Consider the following 21,501-nt stretch of genomic DNA (forward strand, 5'->3'; position numbering starts at 1 on the left):
GTCATCCAGAAATCCCTGGAGCTGAGAGGTGACCACCCGCTCCAGCACCTTGCCCAGAAAAGGGAGTTTGGAGATAGGTCTGTAGTTGTTCAGCACCATGGAGTCAAGGGAAGGGTAAAAAAGCCCTTTGGTGTTTGGGCACCTCTAGGTCTGTTAGATATGCCATGGGGGCAGTGAGGTATCTAGTGGCTTCCCTAACAATAAAGGCTGGGGAACAGGCTAGGTCAGATTGGCGCTCTATGTCCAGGATCCGTTGCTTAATGAGATCCTTGGCTTGATTCCTTCAAACTATAGGAAAAGAGATTCCAGCTTCACTGATGCCACTATTCAAGATAAAGACAATTATAGGTACCCCCCTAAAAGAAGAGTATAAAAAATGTTCAGGATAATTACAAATGCTGATAAGACTTTCCTGATGTTCCTTTTTGACAAGTAGATTTTGAAAATATTATTAACATAAAAGACATATGCAGATTTTTTTGATAAAATATTTTATTGATAATAATAATGAAGATATAAAAATACCAACTTCAATGGCTAGTGATGATGCCTTTAGTTACAGAACTGTTGCAAAGTCAGAAACATATGTGGTAGTATCAACAGGCAGCATCTACACAGAAATGTTTTCCAAGAGAAAAAACAACCCAACTGTTCAATTTACAGCACTGTAAAACTGGATTGACACTGTCAATGACAATTTCAAAGAAATAACAAGATAACCTATACCAGCTGGCTAATACAAATGAGTCAAGTAAATAAAGTGTATTTTAATATGGCAATGTATATACTAAAGAAATTATCTTGCAAGTAGTCTTCTGAGTAAGGAATAAGGAAATGCTAACAATACACTTGTTGTTGGTCTGCAAATTCCCCAACCATTACACTGCACAACTAAAAAGTTATTGGTGTTGTGGTTTTTAGGCCTGTTCCTGGGGTTAGTTGGGGCACTGATTCAGAAAACTGCACTGGATAGACCACATTGGCTCTAGTTTCTTAGATATGGTTATTAGGCCTGGGTAACAATGGAAAAATTTGTTTCTAAAATCGATTCGTTTTTTGGGGTTTTTTGCGTTTCGATATTTAAAAGAATTCCGAAATTTTCCTTTAAAAAAGTTTGATATTTATGAAATTTCATAAATGGTAAAAAAATTACAAAACAATAACGAAACAATAACGAATCGATTCGTTAATGGCGGCCGCAATCGCGCAATATGCTAAAAAAACTTCTGAAGCTTTCCTCTCCCTCTGTTGTTGACTGTTGGTGTGATATTATAATTTTTTTTCACTAATTAAACAAAAAACAACTATAAAACTTGCCTCAGACATGCGGAAATAATAATGAAACGACCTCAAACCAATAACGAAATGAATACATAACTAAATACAAAGCATTTACGAAATGAAGTGAAAAATTAGTTTCGTTTTTAAGTTGCTCCAGAATGGTTCGTTATCGCTTCGTTAACAAAAAAATAACGAATTTTTAACGAATTACGAATTAACGAAACGAAACCGCCCAGCCCTAATGGTTATCATCATTTTCTATGGGCTAGTACATGGTATATGTCATATGTTCTGTATCTCTAGAGCTGAAAAGGGTAAACTGGTGCCATTTTTGGAATCAGCAGGTCAAATATATTCAGAAATAGATCAAACATTTGAGGTACTAAAATGTGTGTTAGCCAGTGATCAGTGGCTACATTGGCTAGGACATTTGAGACCTGCAGCCCAACCAAATGTTCTCCAGCAATGTTTAGTGATTGTCAAGTGAATCAACTCGTCTATAGTGACGTTTTGTATTACTTTTTAAAAGAAAGGACAATATGTTCTCGCCCCCCCCCCCCCCCCCCCCCGCGCAGCCAGAGCACCAGATGAATCAGTATATGGCAAAATATAAAAGCATGGCAATGAATTAAAATATCATTTTTTTAAAAAAATCACATTAAATAATTTATCTTCTGTTACTTTTAAACTTCTCAGATGCAAAACAAATCAATCAACATCAGTCATGGTTTTGACTTAAAAGAAAAATTCCTGTGCAGCCAGTTTTTTTTTACAGAAGAATAACAGACACATGTGATACAAAAAAATCACACATAACCACCTGCTTTGTACTATTCACTCCCAAGTGCCATTGAGGGATTATGATTAGAGTCAGAAAACTTTGTATCCGTTGTCCAGGTTTAATGGAAAAGTAAAGTTATCAAAGTAATGGCATAGTTTCTTGAGTATGTCCTTCTTAGCACAAGTGCTGTAACTGTAACATTTGGATGGTAGAGTACCACAGGTACCAACAAGAAATATTCATAGGAATAAATGAAACACAAATTCTTCACCAAGTATCATTAGTTGTCTTCCTCTGTTTTTTTAGATCCTATCACTACCACACAGTTTGTTTTTTGATCCCAAGTTCTCAGAAATATGTCACTCATTCATATGGAAAGACTATCAGCTTTATCAAATCTAGAAAACTACTCATACTTCTGATGTCCAGAGACTGCATTATCTGTGAACAGCGTAAAATCCAACGCTGACTGGTAGCAATTGCAGAAACTCACAAACAGAAGCCAAAGGTCCGATTGCCCTTTATATGCACAAGTTATCAGTTAACTGACATTTCACTGTAATTTACATGACTTTTTAACATATTTTTTTCTCCTGACTGGCAAACCTTCCAGCATATCATAAATGAAAAGTAGGACACATGTGGCCAAGCAACATCAGATAGTTAAGGAGACCAAAGCCATTAATGGGTTTAGAATATGCAAGCTACGAGAGGCTGCAGCATTTGTTTTGCCTGAATCTACAGGGAAGAGCGACATTCCACACCTTCCTTTTTGCTCTGATGCATCAATGGAGTGCAACCTAGCAATGGATGTAGACTGGAGACAAAGAGGGAATTTATTTATTTATTTATTTATTATTTAAACTTATATGCCGCCACTCCCCTGGGGCTCGGAGCGGCTTACAAGAATAGCTAAAATCTAACAAAGTTTAAAAGCAATTTAAAACAATTTAAAAACAACAGTATCAAACATTAAAAGCCTGTTGGAACAGGTATGTCTTACATGCCCTGCGGAAAGCTGGTAAGTCCCGCAAGGCACGAACCTCAGGTGGCAGAGCATTCCAGACTGATGGCGCCACTGCTGTGAAGGCTCTGCATCTGGTTGCCGCTAAATGCAAGGTCTTGACACTGGGGACCTCCAATAGATCTTGGTCCTCAGAACGGAGGGATCTCTGGGGTTGGTAGGGGGTGAGACGATCCCTCAGATACATTGGCCCCAGACCATGCAAGGCCTTAAAGGTGAGTACCATCACTTTGAAAGTGATCCGGTGCTCAATTGGTAACCAGTGCAGCTGTAGTAAGATTGGTGTTATATGGCATCTCATCGGAATTCCCGCAAGAAGCCGAGCAGCTGCGTTTTGTACCAACTTGAGCTTCCGAATCACCGACAGAGGGAGGCCAATGTAGAGGGCGTTACAGTAGTCCAGTCTTGAGATGACCGTGGCCTGGATCACCGTAGCTAGGTCATCCCTGGACAGGTAGGGGGCCAGCCGTCTAGCCTGCCACAGGTGAAAGAAGGTGGTTCTGCTCACGGTGGAGACCTGGGCCTCCATTGTCAGCAGAGAGTCCAAAAGGACTCCCAGACTCTTTACCAATGATGACGGGTGTAACGCCTCGCCATCCAGGGTGGGCAGATGGATGTCCTCACTGCCTGGTCCACCCAGCAATAGGATCTCCGTCTTTGCTGGATTCACCCTCAACCTGCTGGCACGCAGCCATCCAGTAACGGCCTCGAGGCACTGATGGAAACAATCGGGTACAGAGTCCGGTCGGCCTTCCATCTTCAGCACCAGCTGAGTGTCATCAGTGTACTGATAACACTCAAGCCCAAAACCTCGAACCAGCTGAGCAAGTGGTCGCATATAAATGTTAAACAACAGAGGGGAGAGAATGGCCCCCTGAGGAACCCCACAAGATAGAGGGGACCTCTCAGAGACCAGGCCTCCCCTCTCCACTCGCTGTCCACGAATGGGGAGGAACATAGAGAAAATGGGATTTTTAAGGCAACCAATAAAAAGTGGGGTTACAGAGGATTAATATGGACGGTCACTGTGTAATTGGGACAGTTTTGAATTATAAACAGACCGTATCTTGGACTTCCCAGGTCTTAGTTCCCTGAATTGACAATATAGGCATTATATTTCCAGCCAGCTATTTCATTGAAATCTTTACCTCCTATCTGAAGAATTGTTATGTACCACTGATTGTCGTGTTCATGTGAATGAGTACCAGAGAATTATCAGGACAAAAAAAAAAAGAACTGTGTAAATGACCACCAAAACATGGCTTGGTAGACAATTGCTTGCATGTTCTAAATAATAAATTCCTTACAACTCAGTCAAAATGGTATTTTTAAAAACCCTTACATGTTATCAAACACCCCTTCCCTAATATATCCATCTATCTAACTATATCTATTTCTCTCTCTATCTATAAATTCATATTATCTTCTGCACAGCAGAAGTTTATAATATTTTAGAACCATTTTTATTACACTGAACAAAATGCCTGCATATATAATACAAAATGGTGTACTTATAATACAGAGTACATAAATCTTGAGAAAAATGCAAAGTGAATGACATTTTATCTTTAATCTCATGAACATCACAATTCCCTTCGTGTATCTATGACAAATATATATGGAGCAAGAAAAGATTTTAAGATAGGAAAAGTAACATTTTCAAAATAAGTGACTTGGGCCATACCTCTATTGAAGAAATTGGTTTTAACTTTGGCCAGGATCAACTGGCTTAAACCTGGTTTCATAAATTATGGGCTGAGTTAGAAACAACTTATAGAATTCAACCCATCAAAATTTATGTTAATACTAGGGCTGTCCAAACACGGAAAAATTTGTTTCTAAACTCAATTCGTTTTTAGGGGGGTTTTGCGTTTCGTTATTTAAAAGAATTCCGAAATTTTCCTTTAAAAAAGTTTGATATTTACGAAATTTCGGAAATCATAAAACAATTACGAAACAATTACGAATCGATTACGAATTGATTCGTTAATGGCGGCCGCGATCGCGCATTACACTAAAAAAAACTTCTGAAGCTTCCCTCTCCCTCTGTTGTTGACTGTTGGTGTGATAATTATATATTTTTCACTGAGAAAACAAACAGCAACCCTAAAACTTGCACCAGACATGCGGAAATAATAACGAAACATTTACGAATCAATAACGAATCAATAACGAATCAATAACGAAACAATTCCGAAACAATTACGAAATGAATTGGAAACATTCGTTTCGTTTTTTAGTTGCTCCTGAATGGTTCAATATCGCTTCGTTATAAAAAAAAATAACGAATTTTTAACAAATTACAAAACGAAACCGCCCAGCCCTAGTTAATACTGCTTATGTGCAAGAGTTAATCATTCTAATTACATAACTCAGGTCTCATTTTAAGTTTAAAAATACATTTTAATAATTTCTTCAGTTAGAAATTATTAAAATGATCTGTAAAATTTATTAAGTCTCTTTGAATTAAAGTAGAGTGAAATAGGCAAAAGTCTCACTCATTTTCTAGTACTATAATTCATTTGCTCAGTCTGATGCTATGAAGCTAGTACACTGACAAATAAGGCATGGCTCAAATTATCCAAAATGTGAAGGCAATAAGTAGGCAGTTGGAAATATGATACAGAGTAGTAATGAATAGAGTATATGGAACATAACTACTGACATTCAAAAATTCTGCTAATTTGGAAATTCCCACAAAAAATTATTTCCCTTTTTAACACAAAATGTTTTAGCATAAACTATTTTTTTCCTGCAAACTATTTTTTTAAAAAAAAGAACTACCAAAATACAAAATTCATTCAAAAATGCACAAAAACAGTCATAGTTGTACCCAGTAGGAAAAAAACCCTTGTAATTATTTTTCCCCGCATGCAGGAAATAAAAAATAAGCAAAGATTTGTATTTCCAACATAGAAATTCCTATTTAAATACAGCATTAATTGCTTCGAAAAAAATGCTTGGTAACAAACAATTTCATTTTTCCCTACAAAACAGCCCTCTACTATTTTGGGACAAGGCAATAGTTGTTTATAGTTTATAATGAGATTATAAAGTATAGGAATCACACCAAAAGAAACTTACTACAGACACCACTATTGCTTAATCAGTGCAAGTCAAAAATTCACATCTATACCTCGTTACGGGAGCCAGTTTGTTAATGATTTTTGTTAATGATTTTGGAAAATACAAGGATATAAACCTGCAGCTCTTTGTGGGAGTCTGTACATACAAAACTGTGATCTTGAAAAGCTGTATTTCAACAAAAAGTAAAATTTCTAAGAACTTTCACATTCTGTTTCCAAATGGAATTTATTGGTTTGCACTATTTTCACTAAAAAGAAGTCTGGGTGGCATACATGAATAAGAAATGTTTATTGGAGGATCTCTCACTACTAGGGATGAAAAGAACATTTGAAATGTTCTCCCCCAAAAAATTCTCAAGTATCAGGAAATGAAAAGAATCCTGGACTGACAAACTTATTTTCAGTTCAAGACTTATTCAGCATAACACTTGCATTGCAATTTGCACAGTCACTCCCAAACTTCAGCATTTTCTGGATCGAAAACAGATCTTTTTAAATAGATAACAATATTTCAACATGAAAAACATTTTTCTGTGCAGAAAATTCTTACGCTCAAAAATATCGTTTTTCACAGAATAAGTCTCAAACAGCAAATCGTCTGTATAATTTGTAGACTTCTTTTCAAAAGGAAGGAGATGTTTCTTTTGGGAATTACAGTAATGAAGAATTATATTCCTGCTTGATAATTTTTAATAGGAAATACTTTCAACTCCCCTGTGTTTAACAATACCAATAGAAAAATGACTAAATGATACTGTTAATATGAGGAAAGTTTGGAATGAGCAAAATGAATTTTAATGTAGAATGAATGCCAATGCTGTTACTCGAAATAAGTTCCTGGGCTCAGAAATTTCTAGTGCTAAATGTATGTAATGTATTTGTAGCTCTGGTTATTAGATTCCAGTAAAACAACAATAAATATATATACTCTGGCCACTCCTGTTATAAATCAATTATCTTCTTAAGGAACACGAAACATCTATAGGGCCAGTGAACACTGGAACAAACTTCTGAAGAATTTTGAAAAGTATTACCACAACCTGATCTCACATAAAAAGGGTCTAGGAAAGCTAATTCAAGTATAATGATGCATAGTGCTAAACTGTTACTTTCTACTGTGTTGTAGATCTAAATCATGGCAAGCAGTATTGGGGGGGGGGGGGGGGACTAAAGCCAGTTTTGTTTTTTTTACATCCCACACTATTCTTGACCTTTTCAGGGAAAATACAGTATTTAGTACAGATTGGAATTGTTACTAAATAACTGAGGTTTATGTACTTATTTCAATGAAATAAAATGTCTATCAGTTTTCAAAACTCCCATTTAGTACAGATTTGAATTGTCATTAAATAACTGAGGTTTATGTACTTATTTCAATGAAATAAATTGTCTATCAGTTTTCAAAACTCCCATTTGCTGTTCTACATCCCAGATTCAAGCACTGTATTGAAAGACAAACACAGACCTGGAACCTTGGCGAAGGATTGTCAAGCAACTTGTGTCTGTAGAGTGGCTGAAAGCTGTAAGGGAGAATTTGGGGGGAAGTCACTGGGAAATTTAAAATATCCTTCAGAGTTACTCTCCTACTAATTCTAGAATGATTTTACAGAGAAAAAGTAGTGTCAGAATTTCTTTAAAAAGGTGAAACACCGATAAAAATACACAATTTCTCCCCAACGGGTTATTACAATGATTTCCAAGCATTGAATCTGTGCTGATGTTGGACTACAACTCTAGCCAGTCATGTTTTCTAAATGTTGGGCCCCAATGCCCTATGGAGCTACATGTTTGGGAAATACTACATAGAGATATATAGATAAGGACAAGAATTAAGTACTGACCAATGTTGGTAACTAAAAACCTTATCTACGTATGACCAGTAGACTTTTGCCTGCATGCCATAGCACAAATTGAATGACCTCTTTGAAGGTATTTTGTCCCATGGCATGGTGGACTAGTGCTGTTCAGGGATCAAAATCACATCAGTCACAATAAAGTCACAATGAATGTATTTTGATCCCAATCCATACAGCAGTACAAATTGTCTACCATTTGATGTCAGAATCCATTTCTGACCAAAGTCTTCTAAACTTTGTTGCAAATATTTATAGAAAAAAACATTCGAATACAAAAACATTGTCATCATAATGGCTTATATATCATTATCAGTGCTTCTATAAATATCAATTAATGTAGGCAATTGTTTTTATAGTCCAAAACAGCAGCAAACATAGAATCAAATCCCATAAACAGTGTGTGCAAGAAGCTTCCCTAACATCAGGGAATGTAAGCCAGTGGAAACTTTGCTAAACTGGGCTATAAATCCAAGCAATAATGTGTAAGGGAGATTGAAATATAGTTGAAATCAAACTTTTAGCAAATGAGAGCTTCATGTCTGATTGAGGGACACATTCATCAATGCCCTAAAAAAGAAACAGGTCGCTTACAAAAGTAAGGAAAAATATTGTAAATCTCAAATTGTATTTGTGTCTCATCAACAAACTGACCTAACCAGCAGCAGATAAGAAATTGGACGTTCTAATTCCACAAATTGTATAGTCATCCAGTAATCAAATTTGCAATGTTGTTTTCCATTCAAGTATCTTCAGGAAATAGGTCACCGCATTTGCTTATACCACAGTTCACTTCATGTAATGCAACTAAGACACAGAACATGATAGCAGTCTCCATAAATATCTGCAAAACACAACTATCAAGTTGTGTTTTCCTTTAAAAAGTTAAGGATCTTCTTATTGCAATTCAATTTCATACTTTCCAAAATATTCCCATGGCTGAAATTTGCTCACTTGGCTGGAATGTTCAGCTATGATTTGTAAGTCACTAAGATTTTATGTATCCACTTTGAATAGAAGGCCACCCTGACAAAAATTCCAGGCCGCCTGGGAATTGCACATCCACGTCCAGGAATAATCACTCCCACTACTATTTTAATTCGGTTTTGTTCACAGACCAGTGGACCACCATAATCTCGCTGGAAGAGAAGAAATAAATAAATAAATAAATAAATAGGCAGATGTATATATTTCTGGTGCATAAAATTCTAAACTATCCCATACTTGTCTCACATGCCGTTGATGTGTGCAGTGGGGCAGGGGAACACTGTAACATAGGGATTACTTCATAGAAATGATAGAATGTCTAATTACAATTTATTGTAACTATGATCTACCAAAAATATAGGCCAATTCAAATGGTACAAGGAAATTGTCTTTTCAGAGTATAAGTTGTACACTGTAAGTATCTAATTTTATTAAATATACGGCCAATTAAATTATTCTTATTGGATTTTGACCACAAATTACATTTTGCCTATTGTGGATGCCTACCCATGTTTCTAGAGTCCAGATTCCCTAGTCTGAAATATAAATGTTATCTGCTTATAAGGGTTGCTCCACATCTCATTACATTTTAGTATTATTACGGTACTCCAAAGTTCTTTTTCACTTAGATTATAAACTGAACTGGATTACAATCCCACCTCCAATCTATGACTCTCATATCTATCACATTTAACTGATTTAGGTGTCAGCACCACTAGCAGATACACCACTTGATTATGATGCTAGAGTTTAGATTCAGCACCATACATAAATCATCTGTTGTGATTTATGCCGGTCAACCCTGTATATGGACCACACAGGAATATCCCAAACATTGTGGAGGTGGGAGGGAGTCTTCACCCTCAAGTGGCACTGAATGTGGCTCAGTACTGCTGGACAACCACCTTTCCTGTCCCTCTGCTTTCTGTGCACAGCAGTTTCCAACCATGACATAGGTTCTACCTGGTGGCTATAACATGCAGTGATATCAGCTGCTAAAATGGGGTGCCAAGGGAAGAGGGTGTGAAGCAAGGAGAGGAGAGGAAAGTGTCAGGATTGAGTTATGCATGTGTGTTTTTCAATGTGTTTCTATGTAATTCAAGATGGATTCTATTCTGCTCTTTTGTGCATTAAGAAAACATAGTGCCGAGGCTGTGAAACTGTAACATTGACAGAAATGAGATAACGTGTTCTCTGGCTGGGAAGAAGAGGGAGGATCTGGCCTCAGCCAGAAGTCAGATAAGCAGATGTTCAGAGACTGTTGTTTGTGCCTAGTAGTTCCTGTCTGTTGCTTGCTGTGAATAGACGTGTATAGATGTACTTAGTAAACTTAGTTTTCTGTTGTAACTGAAAGTCTGCAGAGTCTTTTTGAACACAGTGTCTGCTGATCTAGCAATACTTCCGCTGGCAAAGTTTCAATACTCTGACAGAAAGGAGGAATAACCTGTCCTTTCTGCCTTCTATCCCAGAGCACACCAGTGCCCCAGCTGATCTCATTGTATATGACAGCTGACAGATAAGATCTATGTCATGGCCAGAGACCTAATGACACAAAGGAAAGGGGTGGGGGTGGGAAGGAGACTACTATCCTGTGTCCCTGGGCCACTCAAGCCCAGAAAAGACAGAATAGCAGTGGAGACACTTGTGGCTGGTTCTGTTTCAGAACCGTCCAACTGTTCTCTCAGGCTCAAAATAAGGAGATAGTCCAATTCTGCAAAGGCCCAAAGTCACAAATCTGACTTTCCCCCAATTGGGTAATGCAGGAAAAGGCCACAGTGAGGTGGCCTTACTCCGCATTTCCCCAGATCATCCTCATGTATTGTTGAGCTGCCACGGGGCTGGTCCAGCTCTACATTGACCTAAGTGGCTAGTGTAGATGTGACCTCAATGGTCATCTGCATTCACCTGACTCAAAGAAAGGAAAGAACCATCTAGCACACAATTACCAAATATCTGGGCACCACAACTGAAGAGAGACATTGACAAGCTGGAATGTGTCCAGAGGAGGGCGACTAAAATGATCAAGGGTCTGGAGAACAAGCCCCATGAGGAGAGGCTTAAGGAGCTGGGCATGTTTACCCTGAAGAAGAGAAGGCTAAGAGGAGATATGATAGCCATGTATAAATATGTGAGAGGAAGTCACAGGGAGGAGGGAGCAAGCTTGTTCTTGGCTTCCCTGGAGAGTAGGACACGGAACAGTGGCTTCAAACTACAAGAAAGGAGATTCCATCTGAACATGAGAAAGAACTTCCTGACTGTGAGAGCTGTTCAGCAGAGGACCTCTGCCCCAGAATGTGGTGGAGGCTCCTTCTTTGGAGGCCATCTGTCAGGGGTGCTTTGAATGCAATATTTCTGCTTCTTGGCAGGGGGTTGGACTGGATGGCCCAGAGGTCTCTTCCAACTCTATGATTCTATGTGAGCAAACTCTCCGATAATTTCATGACAATCTACTGAGAGTTAGCTATGTTCATACCATGAGAACTATCCTCTACTCTTGGGATATCAAATAGAAGTATGGTCCATATCTATTGATGGAATAAAAACAAGATTCTCAGGACAAAATATCAGGATTGGGTTTTTCCCCAAATTAAAACCAACTTAAAATCATGTCATTTCTTATTTAGAGATGGGAGATGTTATTCTACTATTTCTAGACAAGGCTAAGTTTATGTGAGAATAGAGTGTGAAGGGCTAGGGATTGGGGAGAGCCTCAAACACTGTCTTAGCATGGGTGGTCTTGGCCAATCACAAACTCTCAGTCTGATCTTGAACACATAATTATCTTAAGAATAAAATGGGTGCAGCAAATTATGTGATCCCGAACTCCTTGGAGGGAGGGTGGATAAATAAAATAGTACCTCACAAGTTCCACTGCCAATACTCTCAGCTCGAGCACACATTTCTGACTCTTTCACAACTACATTGCCTCCCAAATCTTGATTGCAGCGCTCGTTTCCCACAATAATCATATTTGCTTCTTGGAGTCTCCCATCAAAGGTGGCACCTAAAATAAAAAACAAAAATGAAAAACAAGTTGGTTCTTTGGTTCGTCCTCAGCAGCATGTTATTCTAAAACAAGAAAGCAAAAAATTTTGCAAACATGGATTTTACATCTATATTGGTTCAAATGGAGAAACACAAAATATAGTGTGCCTAAGTTGGATAACCTGACAAACAAAATTAACTGCACATGTTCAGAAAGAGGTAGAGGGAGGGGACAGGGAGATGAAGGTAATTTCCAATTTATTCTGAGTATATCTAAAGTAGCAGCTCTAAAATCTATTTCTATAGAAATAATTCCACTGACATGATTGGAACCAGACCCAAATCCATTGCAGTAGCTGGAAAGTAAACACATGGCAACTATTTATTGATCTATGTTATCTATACAATGGTGATTACACCAGAAGGACAATGAATGCAATGTTTCTCTACCAAACATACCACATAATTGCAATCTGTTCTAGCCCAGTTTTGTTAAATGTAGCTTGTTAAAACTATGTGATGTCTTCAGAAAAAGAGTAAAAACTTGGCTTTTGGAACAAGTGTTTGGAAATGCAATGGAATAAACAATTATGAAATAGGAAGAATGAACACAGAATGGCTAGACGATGCTGCTGGATAATGATTTTAACAGGACAACACTGGTAGTTATATGTTTTAAATGGTTTTATATGGTTTTAATAATATTAGGTTGAATGCTTTTAACTGTATTTAACTGTATTTTTATGAATGTATGGCATCAAATTCTGTCAACTCTGTAAGGCGTCTTGAGTTGCTATAAGGCTGAGAGGGGTGGGCTACAAATGTTGTAAATAAATAAATAAATAAATATGCTATATAGCTAATAGGACTCATTGACATGGTCACCTAAATCTAGGGCCAGTCCAGAGCATTGTTGCTTTGGATCAGCTCCAGATTCAGTGAAGCCGTTTACACACTATGTTCTTGAACCATGGCAGTAGCAGAAGTGGAGTCCACTCTGTCCAATTGGGCTAAACCTAGTTCAGTGCCTCTGGATGGTCACCCTAAACCTGGGCTGGCCTTTGTCATTGCATCAGTCAGCCACCTTACTGTTGTCAAGTACCTTAGCCCAGGTCACATCTTAGCTACCAGTAAGTTCTGCAGAACTCCATGGCCAGCTGCTACAGCAACAAAGGATGGACCAAATAAGTTCTATTCCCCCTTTCCTCAAGTTTCTAGAGTAGGAGAAAATAGGCTGATTCCATGTTCTATAAGACAGTCCTTTTGGAATTTATTACCAATCAATCTTCTGCTTTCAAAGCTAAACATACTCATTATACTAGTCCTTGTAGGACTCAGTTTCCAAAACTTTTGCAAAATCGAGGAGAAATGCCTCTAGAACATGGCCATATAGCCCGAAAAAACCCACAAGAACCTTTTGCAAAATCCATAGTAAATATGGATGCATGTTCTTGATCAAGCTTTGCTGTGAATATGCTTGATGATGTTGTCTCTTTCATTTGCTTATTTACAATCCAAAGTCATTTAAACAATTTGACAAAAAAGTATAAACATTTTCACCTAAATTAAGCTTAGGTCATTTCATTTTCAGGGGCGGAAACCTCCATAAAATTTCAAAGAAAGCAAAGAGTAGTTGTAAAAACACTAGCAGAATATCTCTAAGATCTGCATAGCAGGAGAGGATGCTGTTGCACCTCAGAGTAGAATCACCTTGCTGAAGAACACCAAACTGCACACAGCCAGTAGTCTTTATGGTTTATTAAAAGTAAAAGGTAAAAAAGTTCTTAAAAGTAAAGGTAATGTTTCAAAAGATCAGGATAACATAGCACTTGAAGCATAATCCAATAGGCATCAGCAAAGCAAGACCCAAAGGAACATGACAAAGTCCTGGAACCATGAACACAAAGACTGCAAGATAAATCCAGCCTAGCTTAGGCAAACTCCTTAGGTAAACGCGAAAGTTGCTTTGACAAAGATCTGGTCTCAAACCCCCTGTTTAATACCCTTTGCAAAACATGAAGGCATTTCTTTGGCCTCTGGCCTCCCTCTTGTTAGCTATCCTTTCACTCCTTCGAACACGGAATTCCAACCAGGCGGCCCTATCTAAAATTCCCATATCATCAAGGTCAATCTGCTCGTTAGTAGCCTGTTTTCCTGCTTGCTCATTAGCAGGCTGAGAACTAGGCAAAAAGCTATCCTCTCTTTCGGAGTCAATCTACACCTGGCTGCTATCTTCAGTTTCCAAACTCTCATGCCTTGCTGTGGGAAATTGCACTTCTTCTTCATTGTTTATAGCACGGACATCTTGAACCAAACTGTGAACCTGAGTCTCATCATCCCCGTCAGAAACACTCTCTGATTCCAGCTGTGTCACAATAGATGCACACATCAGTTCCTTTTGATTTTACTAACTAAAACAAAATAAGTTCTCCCTTCAAAATCATTTATTTCCAGCTCTTTGGAAACTTGCAGTAGCCACTGACTTCTTAAATTTAGACAGCTGATAAAGAATTTTTTAAAGTGTGAAAATGTAAATACAGCAATTTCCAATCAGCAGCGAGTGTTTTCTTAATAATTCCAACATGAATGTTATCATGAAAACAATGTCCTAGTCAGTTTGAATGAAAGATCAATTTCATTTCTGTTAGTTTTTGAGAAGAATTTAGTAGAAGTTCGAGATGGAAACAAATCAGAAATAGTTTCATTATATGAAAATCTTTTGTAAGACACACACACACACACACCTTATATTGAGTATAGAACTGTCTGGATACATTAGTGATCTCTTACCAATGATTTAAAAGTAAAGTACATCTTGTTCTCCTTTAGTATGCTTTTTGCTTCAAAACATTTTACTGGTTCTTCTAAGAATAAAATTTGCCTTATAGCTGGTGTGGTTGGAAATTATTATTAATTATTTGTAATTGCATTCTTTGGTTTTGAAATGTGGTGTTTACATTTACTGTGTTAAACTAGATAGATAGATAGATAGATAGATAGATAGATAGATAGATTCTTAATTAAACTAAAATATGGGTTAAATTACAAGTAGCAGATTGATTCATTTAAATATAGTGTTTGGAGTGTTTAACTCTTTAAAAATGGCTTTGGATCCCTGTTTATTCATGCTGAATTTGCCTAACACTTCAGTTTGGTTTGATCAAAATGAAACCTTTCGAAGCTCTTGGACTCTTAACAGATTTAGCCATAGCCACTTCACAGAACACCCCAAAATTTGTTATTGTTTGTTTTAGTGCTTTGACATCAACTACATCTCACAATCCACCAAACCCTGGGAATTCGAGTTGGGGGACCTCAAAATTGCACCCAATACGCCAAGTTGTTGCAACTGGAACTGATATGAAACCACTTCTTGTTTCAGGAGAGTGGCTAAAGAGAATGTGTGTGCGGTTGTGGCGCCCCCATTTCCCTTTGCTGCTGTTTTAGTGTATGGTGAAGGAGGAGGAGGAGAAATAATTTCTGTCTTTCTTGCATTAAGTATGTATTGAATCCTCTAGAAAAAAAAATGGTAACCTTATGGAAGGTGGCTCATTTTGCTTCTCCCCCAAATTCCTTGGGCTTTTAACCCAGGTAGCAAACTCCATATTTACATTATAACTGCCTGTGACAAAACTACCTAAACCATTGCTCAGAAAATAAACATTTTTTCATTAAATAATTGCTTGCCTAGGCCAGCATCCACTACCAGGAATTTTAAATGGGGCATGCAAGTTCACATTCAGATTTAGAACAGGATTTCCTTACGTCCTGTATGTCCCCATCCATATACAGTGCAGGTGGTGCCTTCTGGAATGGTACATCCAGTAATGGGCAACCTTATGGTAGCCACAGCCTCACTGATCACTGCAGGTCTGGGAAAATAGAATAAAAGGAATAGACATTTATTATTATTACCAGTACTTTAAAGCAGAATTAGCACTTATAGAAAAAAAAGCAGAATTAGCATTTGACAATTTCTGCAAGTAGATCAAGTGACATGACAACTACTGTATATATCTAGATCTGGTTACATACATAATCCTATGCTTATTTGTGTAGGAATTGGACACTCTTTCAGATCTTGTTTGCCTGCTACTACCATCTTATAAATACTACTACTATTACTACTACTATTAACAATAACTATTTTATAACCCGCTACCATCTCCCCAAGGGGACTCTGAGCGGCTTACACAGGGACTAGCCCGATCATAGATAAAAACAACAGCATTAAAATCAATCAATAAAAACATTAGACAGACACAAGCAATGCACACACAAGCAACAACATCCTTCATCCACCTCAGATCCACCATCCCTACTCCACTTCAGACATCAGAAGAGTTGCAAGACTGAAAACAAGCCATGAGAACATAGACGAAGATCCACCCAGAGGAAAAGTGTTCTTACCATACATCAAGGGAACCACTGACCACATAGGGAAGCTGATGAGGAAACACAACATACAAACTATCTACAGACCCACCAAGAAAATCCAACAAATGCTACATTCAGCAAAGGACAAGAGGAATCCTCTCACTTCTGCAGGAGTCTACCATATACCATGCAGCTGTGGACAAGTCTACATAGGGACCACCCAACGCAGCGCCCAAACACGAATCAAGGAACATGAAAGGCACTGCAGACTACTTCAACCAGAGAAATCAGCCATAGCAGAGCACCTGATGGGCCAACCTGGACACAGCATTTTATTTGAGAACACAGAAATGCTGGACCACTCTCACAACAACCATGTCAGACTACACAGAGAAGCCACTGAAATCCACAAGCATGTGGACAATTTCAACAGAAAGGAGGAAACCATGAAAATGAACAAAATCTGGCCACCAGGCACTGCCAGGCCATTATATGCTAATCAAGGTGTTCAGTTGAAACATTCACACCTAGCTCCAGCAGACAAGAGTCCTTTGTCACACCCTGGTCATACCACAGATATATAAAACCTTTTTCTTAGTTACAACAGGCCTCACTACCTTTGAGGATGCTTGCACTTTGGCAGAAAAAATGAAATGCAAAGATACAGAATGGGTGATGCCTGGCTCGAGAGCAGTACATGTGAAAAAGATCTTGGAGTCCTCGTTGGCTCAAGTTAAACTTGGGCCAACAATGTGATGTGGCGGCAAAAAAAGCCAATGGGATTTTGGCCTGCATCAATAGGAGCATAGTGTCTAGATCTAAGGAAGTAATGCTACCCCTCTATTCTGCTTTGGTTAGACCACATCTGGAATATTGTGTCCAATTCTGGGCACCACAATTCAAGAGAGATATTGACAAGCTGGAATGTGTCCAGAGGAGGGCGACTAAAATGATCATGGGTCTGGAGAACAAGCCCTATGAGGAGCGGCTTAGGGAACTGGGCATGTTTAGCCTGAAGAAGAGAAGGCTGAGAGGAGATATGATAGCCATGTATAAATATTTGAGAGGAAGCCACAGGGAGGAGGGAGCAAGCTTGTTTTCTGCTTCCTTGGAGACTAGGACGCGGAACAATGGCTTCAAACTACAAGGGAGGAGATTCCATCTGAACATTAGGAAGAACTTCCTGACTGTGAGAGCCGTTCAGCAGTGGAACTCTCTGCCCCGGAGTGTGGTGGAGGCTCCTTCTTTGGAAGCTTTTAAGCAGAGGCTGGATGGCCATTTGTCAGGGGTGATTTGAATGCAATATTCCTGCTTCTTGGCAGGGGGTTGGACTGGATGGCCCATGAGGTCTCTTCCAACTCTTTGATTTGATTTGATTTGATTTGCCATAGATGCAGGCGAAACGTCAGGAGAGAATGCCTCTAGACCATGGCCATATAGCCCGAAAAAACCTACAACAACCCAACATCCTTCATCATTGGCTAGGCTGCCTAGAACTGATGGAAGTGGAACGCCTACAATATCCAAGAGCCACACAGGTCCCACCTCTGTTGTACATGACTTATGCCAACTGAGATATTAGAGCATGGCTGTTCAAATTGTAATCATCTAAATATTGTCACGCTGCAATTTCTATCACTTTCACCATTGGTAGTGGTAGCTAAGAGTAATGAACTTGGCAGTCAAATAACAGTTTGGCAGCTGTTTTTCATGTAGACAATGCTGCTGCTGGTTTTTTTTTCTTTTGCATAAAACAGCCATGTATGTATTTTTACACAGAATAAATTCTGAATTTTAAAAAGTCTCAGCGGTCTAGCCTTTTCCGCATCAGAAAATCTGAACATTCAAAAACATGTTCTTCAACCATTTTTCCAAAACATTCTTTCCATTCTTACAACAATCAACAGGGCAACTGTCCACTAAGCCACTATCTCCTACCTTTTTAACTTCATTGAGAGAGGGTGGAAGCTGGTGTGTATGTGTAGGAAGTAGTCTGTGAAACAGTTACCATTATTATGACTAACCTGGAAAGCTTCAGCAATACTAGATCAGATCCTTGAGGGCCATACACCAGCTGGGAGATATTCAGAACTTGTTTATGCTCCTCTTCATGGGCTCTTTCAACATTATGAATTCCAAGCCAAGCTTGATAATCATTGAGGTTATACCTAAGAAACATAAGTTTCATTGGTCCTTTGTATATGAATATCAATATAAAATTAATCAACCGCAGAAGTTGGCTAATGTTTTTCATTTCTTGCCTCAACATGGTTATTATGTAAATAAATACATGGTTAAATAGCCATAGCTAAGACTAATTTAATAATTACTGCAGCACTAGACTTCATACCCCATCAATCCTAGCCATGAAAAGGTGTGATGGAAGTTCCAGTGTAACACATGAGATTATCATAAAATTCTATGAATTCTGTCCATCCTCCCTCCAGTTCATATAATATTTTCTACATAAATCTTTGTTTTTGCCTTCTCATTCATGCTTTGATCCTCCAAATTTATCCTACATTTTTTATGCCATAGGCTATTGTGCTCTAAAGGAGAAGGGACAAAAGAGAAGAATGAGAAGGCCAAAGCAATATAATGGCAAGTCATAGTCTTCAGATCTACAGAACTCCATCAATATCTCTGCACTAAATTAAAATAACATATATTCTAATTTTTTAAGCCCCATTTGTTCCAAAATAGAAACTAAGGTGGCTCACAACACAATTAAAAGTAGTACAAATAACAATGAAAGCCATAACCTCATCAGACAGCATGAATTTAGTTTACTAGGATGCTCTCACCCCTTCTAATGGATGGAGCCTGATGCCAGACATCACACGACATTGTGCGACATCCAGCCGAGGTCCCACTCACAACCAAGGTTAAAGCGTCACTGGATTCTTTTACCCCATACAGGGCCTTTCTGAGAGGGTGACTCGTTCTCCATATGATGGCATGGTTTTAATAATGGATGTTATGTTTTAAACTGTTTTAATGTGTATTAATTTTAGTTCTTAATTTAAATATTTATTTTAATTGCATGTTTTTTAAGGCATTGAATAGTTGCCTATATTGTTCATAACTTGGGATCTGCCTGTACTTCTAATTTTGGTGGTGGTATGGTCTCATCAATAAAACAAATACACCACTATATTTAATCACTTCTCAACATATGCACAGGCGAGACTGTATGGCTATAATGTATTGTGTACCCATGGTATTTGCTGGTGTCTCCTGTGGATACCAAAAACCATGGATGCTGAAGTCCCTTATATACAGTGGCATAGTAAAATGAGGCACCTTATATAAAATGGAAAAATCAAGGTTTGCTTTTGGGAATTTTGGGGAGGGAGCAGGCTGGATTTCAACGTGGGTATGGTTTAATCCATGTATACAGAATCCATGAATATGGAGGGCTAACTGCCAATATATGTAATTCTAGAAAATTTAATGAGAATTTGGCTGTACAAAAATTGTATATCACTATAGAATATAACTTTAGAAACTCTTTTTGTTCCTTTGGGTTATCTTGGCATGACTTATTGAGAGAAGGTTTCTTATTGCATTTCTTTAAAACTAAGACTGAGTGATTTCACCAAGAACACCCTGTGGGTTTCCAAAGATTTGAATGCTGGGGTGCCAGCAGGACTGCTGACCATCAGACCAGTGGTTTGAATCTGGGGAGAGCGGGTTGAGCTCCCTCTGTCAGCTCCAGTTCCCCATGCACAAGGATGGCAAAACATCAAACATCCGGGCATCCTCTGAGCAACGTCCTTACAGACAGCCAATTCTCTCACACCAGAAATGATTTGCAGTTTCTCAAATCATCCCTGACATGAAAAAAAAACTATACAGAATTCTACTGCAGTCTCTTGAATAATAAAATCTGTTTTTCACCCCACACTTCTAACAAAAAAAAAAAAAACTATACCGAGAAGGAAAACACTGCTTTGCTGTTAGGATCCAGTTGTCCTGTACCAATGAACCACCACAGAAATGTCTGCCTCTGCTGGAGGAAAAAAAGTAGAATAGTTACTCTTCTGGAGGAGAAAAAGTGGAACATTGATTCCCATGCTCATAATCTAATCAGTCCCAAGCCAAAAGCACTGGGGAAATAAGAACTGGAGTAGTGTATGCCTGAATTTGAGAACCAGAGCATGTTATTAGGGCACTCATTCTTTCTTCCTTTACATTGCCTAAAAGTCAAAAACAAGCATCAGGGGGATGGGGATCAGATCCAAGTAGCCATGTATGTAGAGTCCTACCTGTCTTTCAAACTAACCATCCATCCTTTGTCAGGTTGAGTTGGAATTCCATTAACGACTCTTGGTTGTTTCGTTGAGATACAAGGAATGATAATTGCTGAAAGAATTATTGTTTGCAATTTATTAAATTCCAGTATATTCCACTTACAACATACTAATCTAGCAAGTTATACAAATGCGTATTACATTTCCAGAAATAAGAAGACATTCCCACTACTATTTTGTATTCATAAAGTCACAGAATCTTAGAATTAGGAGGGTGTCCAAGAGCCATCTAGTCTAACCCACTGAATGCAGGAATACCCAGCCAAAGCACCCCTGTAAACTGCTAATTTAGCCTGTGTTTTAAAGCCTCCAAAGATGGCGAGTCCACCACCTACAGGGACAATCTATTCCATGTTTGAGAACAGTTTAAGTTCTTTCTGATGTTTAGATGGAATCTCTTTTCTTGTAATTTGAATCCACTGGTTGATTTTCAAGCCTCTGAAGCAGCAAAAATAAGCTAGTTCCATCCTTTACATTACAATCCTTTGGATGTTTAAAAACAGCTATCATGTCACCTCTCTGTCTTCTCTTCTCCGTGTTAAACATGCCCAACTTTCTAAGCCACTCTACATAAGACCTGGTTTCCAGACTTTCTGTAATCCTGGTCAACCTTTTCTGGACACGTTTCAGTTTGTCAATATTCTTTTAGAACTGTGGTGCCCAGAATTTGTCACAGGATTACCAATGAGGTTTCACCAAAGCAGAGTAGGATGGGATTACTTCCCTTGGTTTGGACATTGTGCTGCTAATGGCCAGACTGCATTGGTTTCTTTGAATGCCATATCAATATTCTTGGCGTTGATATTTAGCTTGG

At 38.4% G+C, this 21,501-nt stretch overlaps 1 protein-coding gene across 4 annotated transcripts in view; it reads right to left on the minus strand.

Annotated features, from left to right (window-relative positions):
* Positions 1-1,847: 1,847 nt before the first annotated feature.
* The window catches only part of HGF (hepatocyte growth factor), a 106,063-nt gene continuing 86,409 nt past the window's right edge, over positions 1,848-21,501 (minus strand). For 2 of the 4 annotated variants that reach the window (XM_060778300.2, XM_060778297.2), the window contains exons 13-18: positions 20,643-20,739; positions 20,309-20,383; positions 18,399-18,542; positions 15,763-15,869; positions 11,871-12,016; positions 1,848-9,164 (exon numbers count right to left, since the gene is read on the minus strand). In XM_060778300.2, coding sequence (XP_060634283.2) covers positions 8,997-9,164; positions 11,871-12,016; positions 15,763-15,869; positions 18,399-18,542; positions 20,309-20,383; positions 20,643-20,739 — 737 coding nt within the window. In that variant the 3' untranslated portion in view covers positions 1,848-8,996. Of the gene's footprint in view, positions 9,165-11,870; positions 12,017-15,762; positions 15,870-18,398; positions 18,543-20,308; positions 20,387-20,642; positions 20,740-21,501 lie in introns of all 4 variants that reach the window. The other 2 variants (XM_060778298.2, XM_060778296.2) reach the window with 1 other exon arrangement.

Source organism: Anolis sagrei, chromosome 5, assembly GCF_037176765.1.
Source record: "Anolis sagrei isolate rAnoSag1 chromosome 5, rAnoSag1.mat, whole genome shotgun sequence".
Taxonomy (NCBI): Eukaryota; Metazoa; Chordata; class Lepidosauria; order Squamata; family Dactyloidae; genus Anolis; species Anolis sagrei.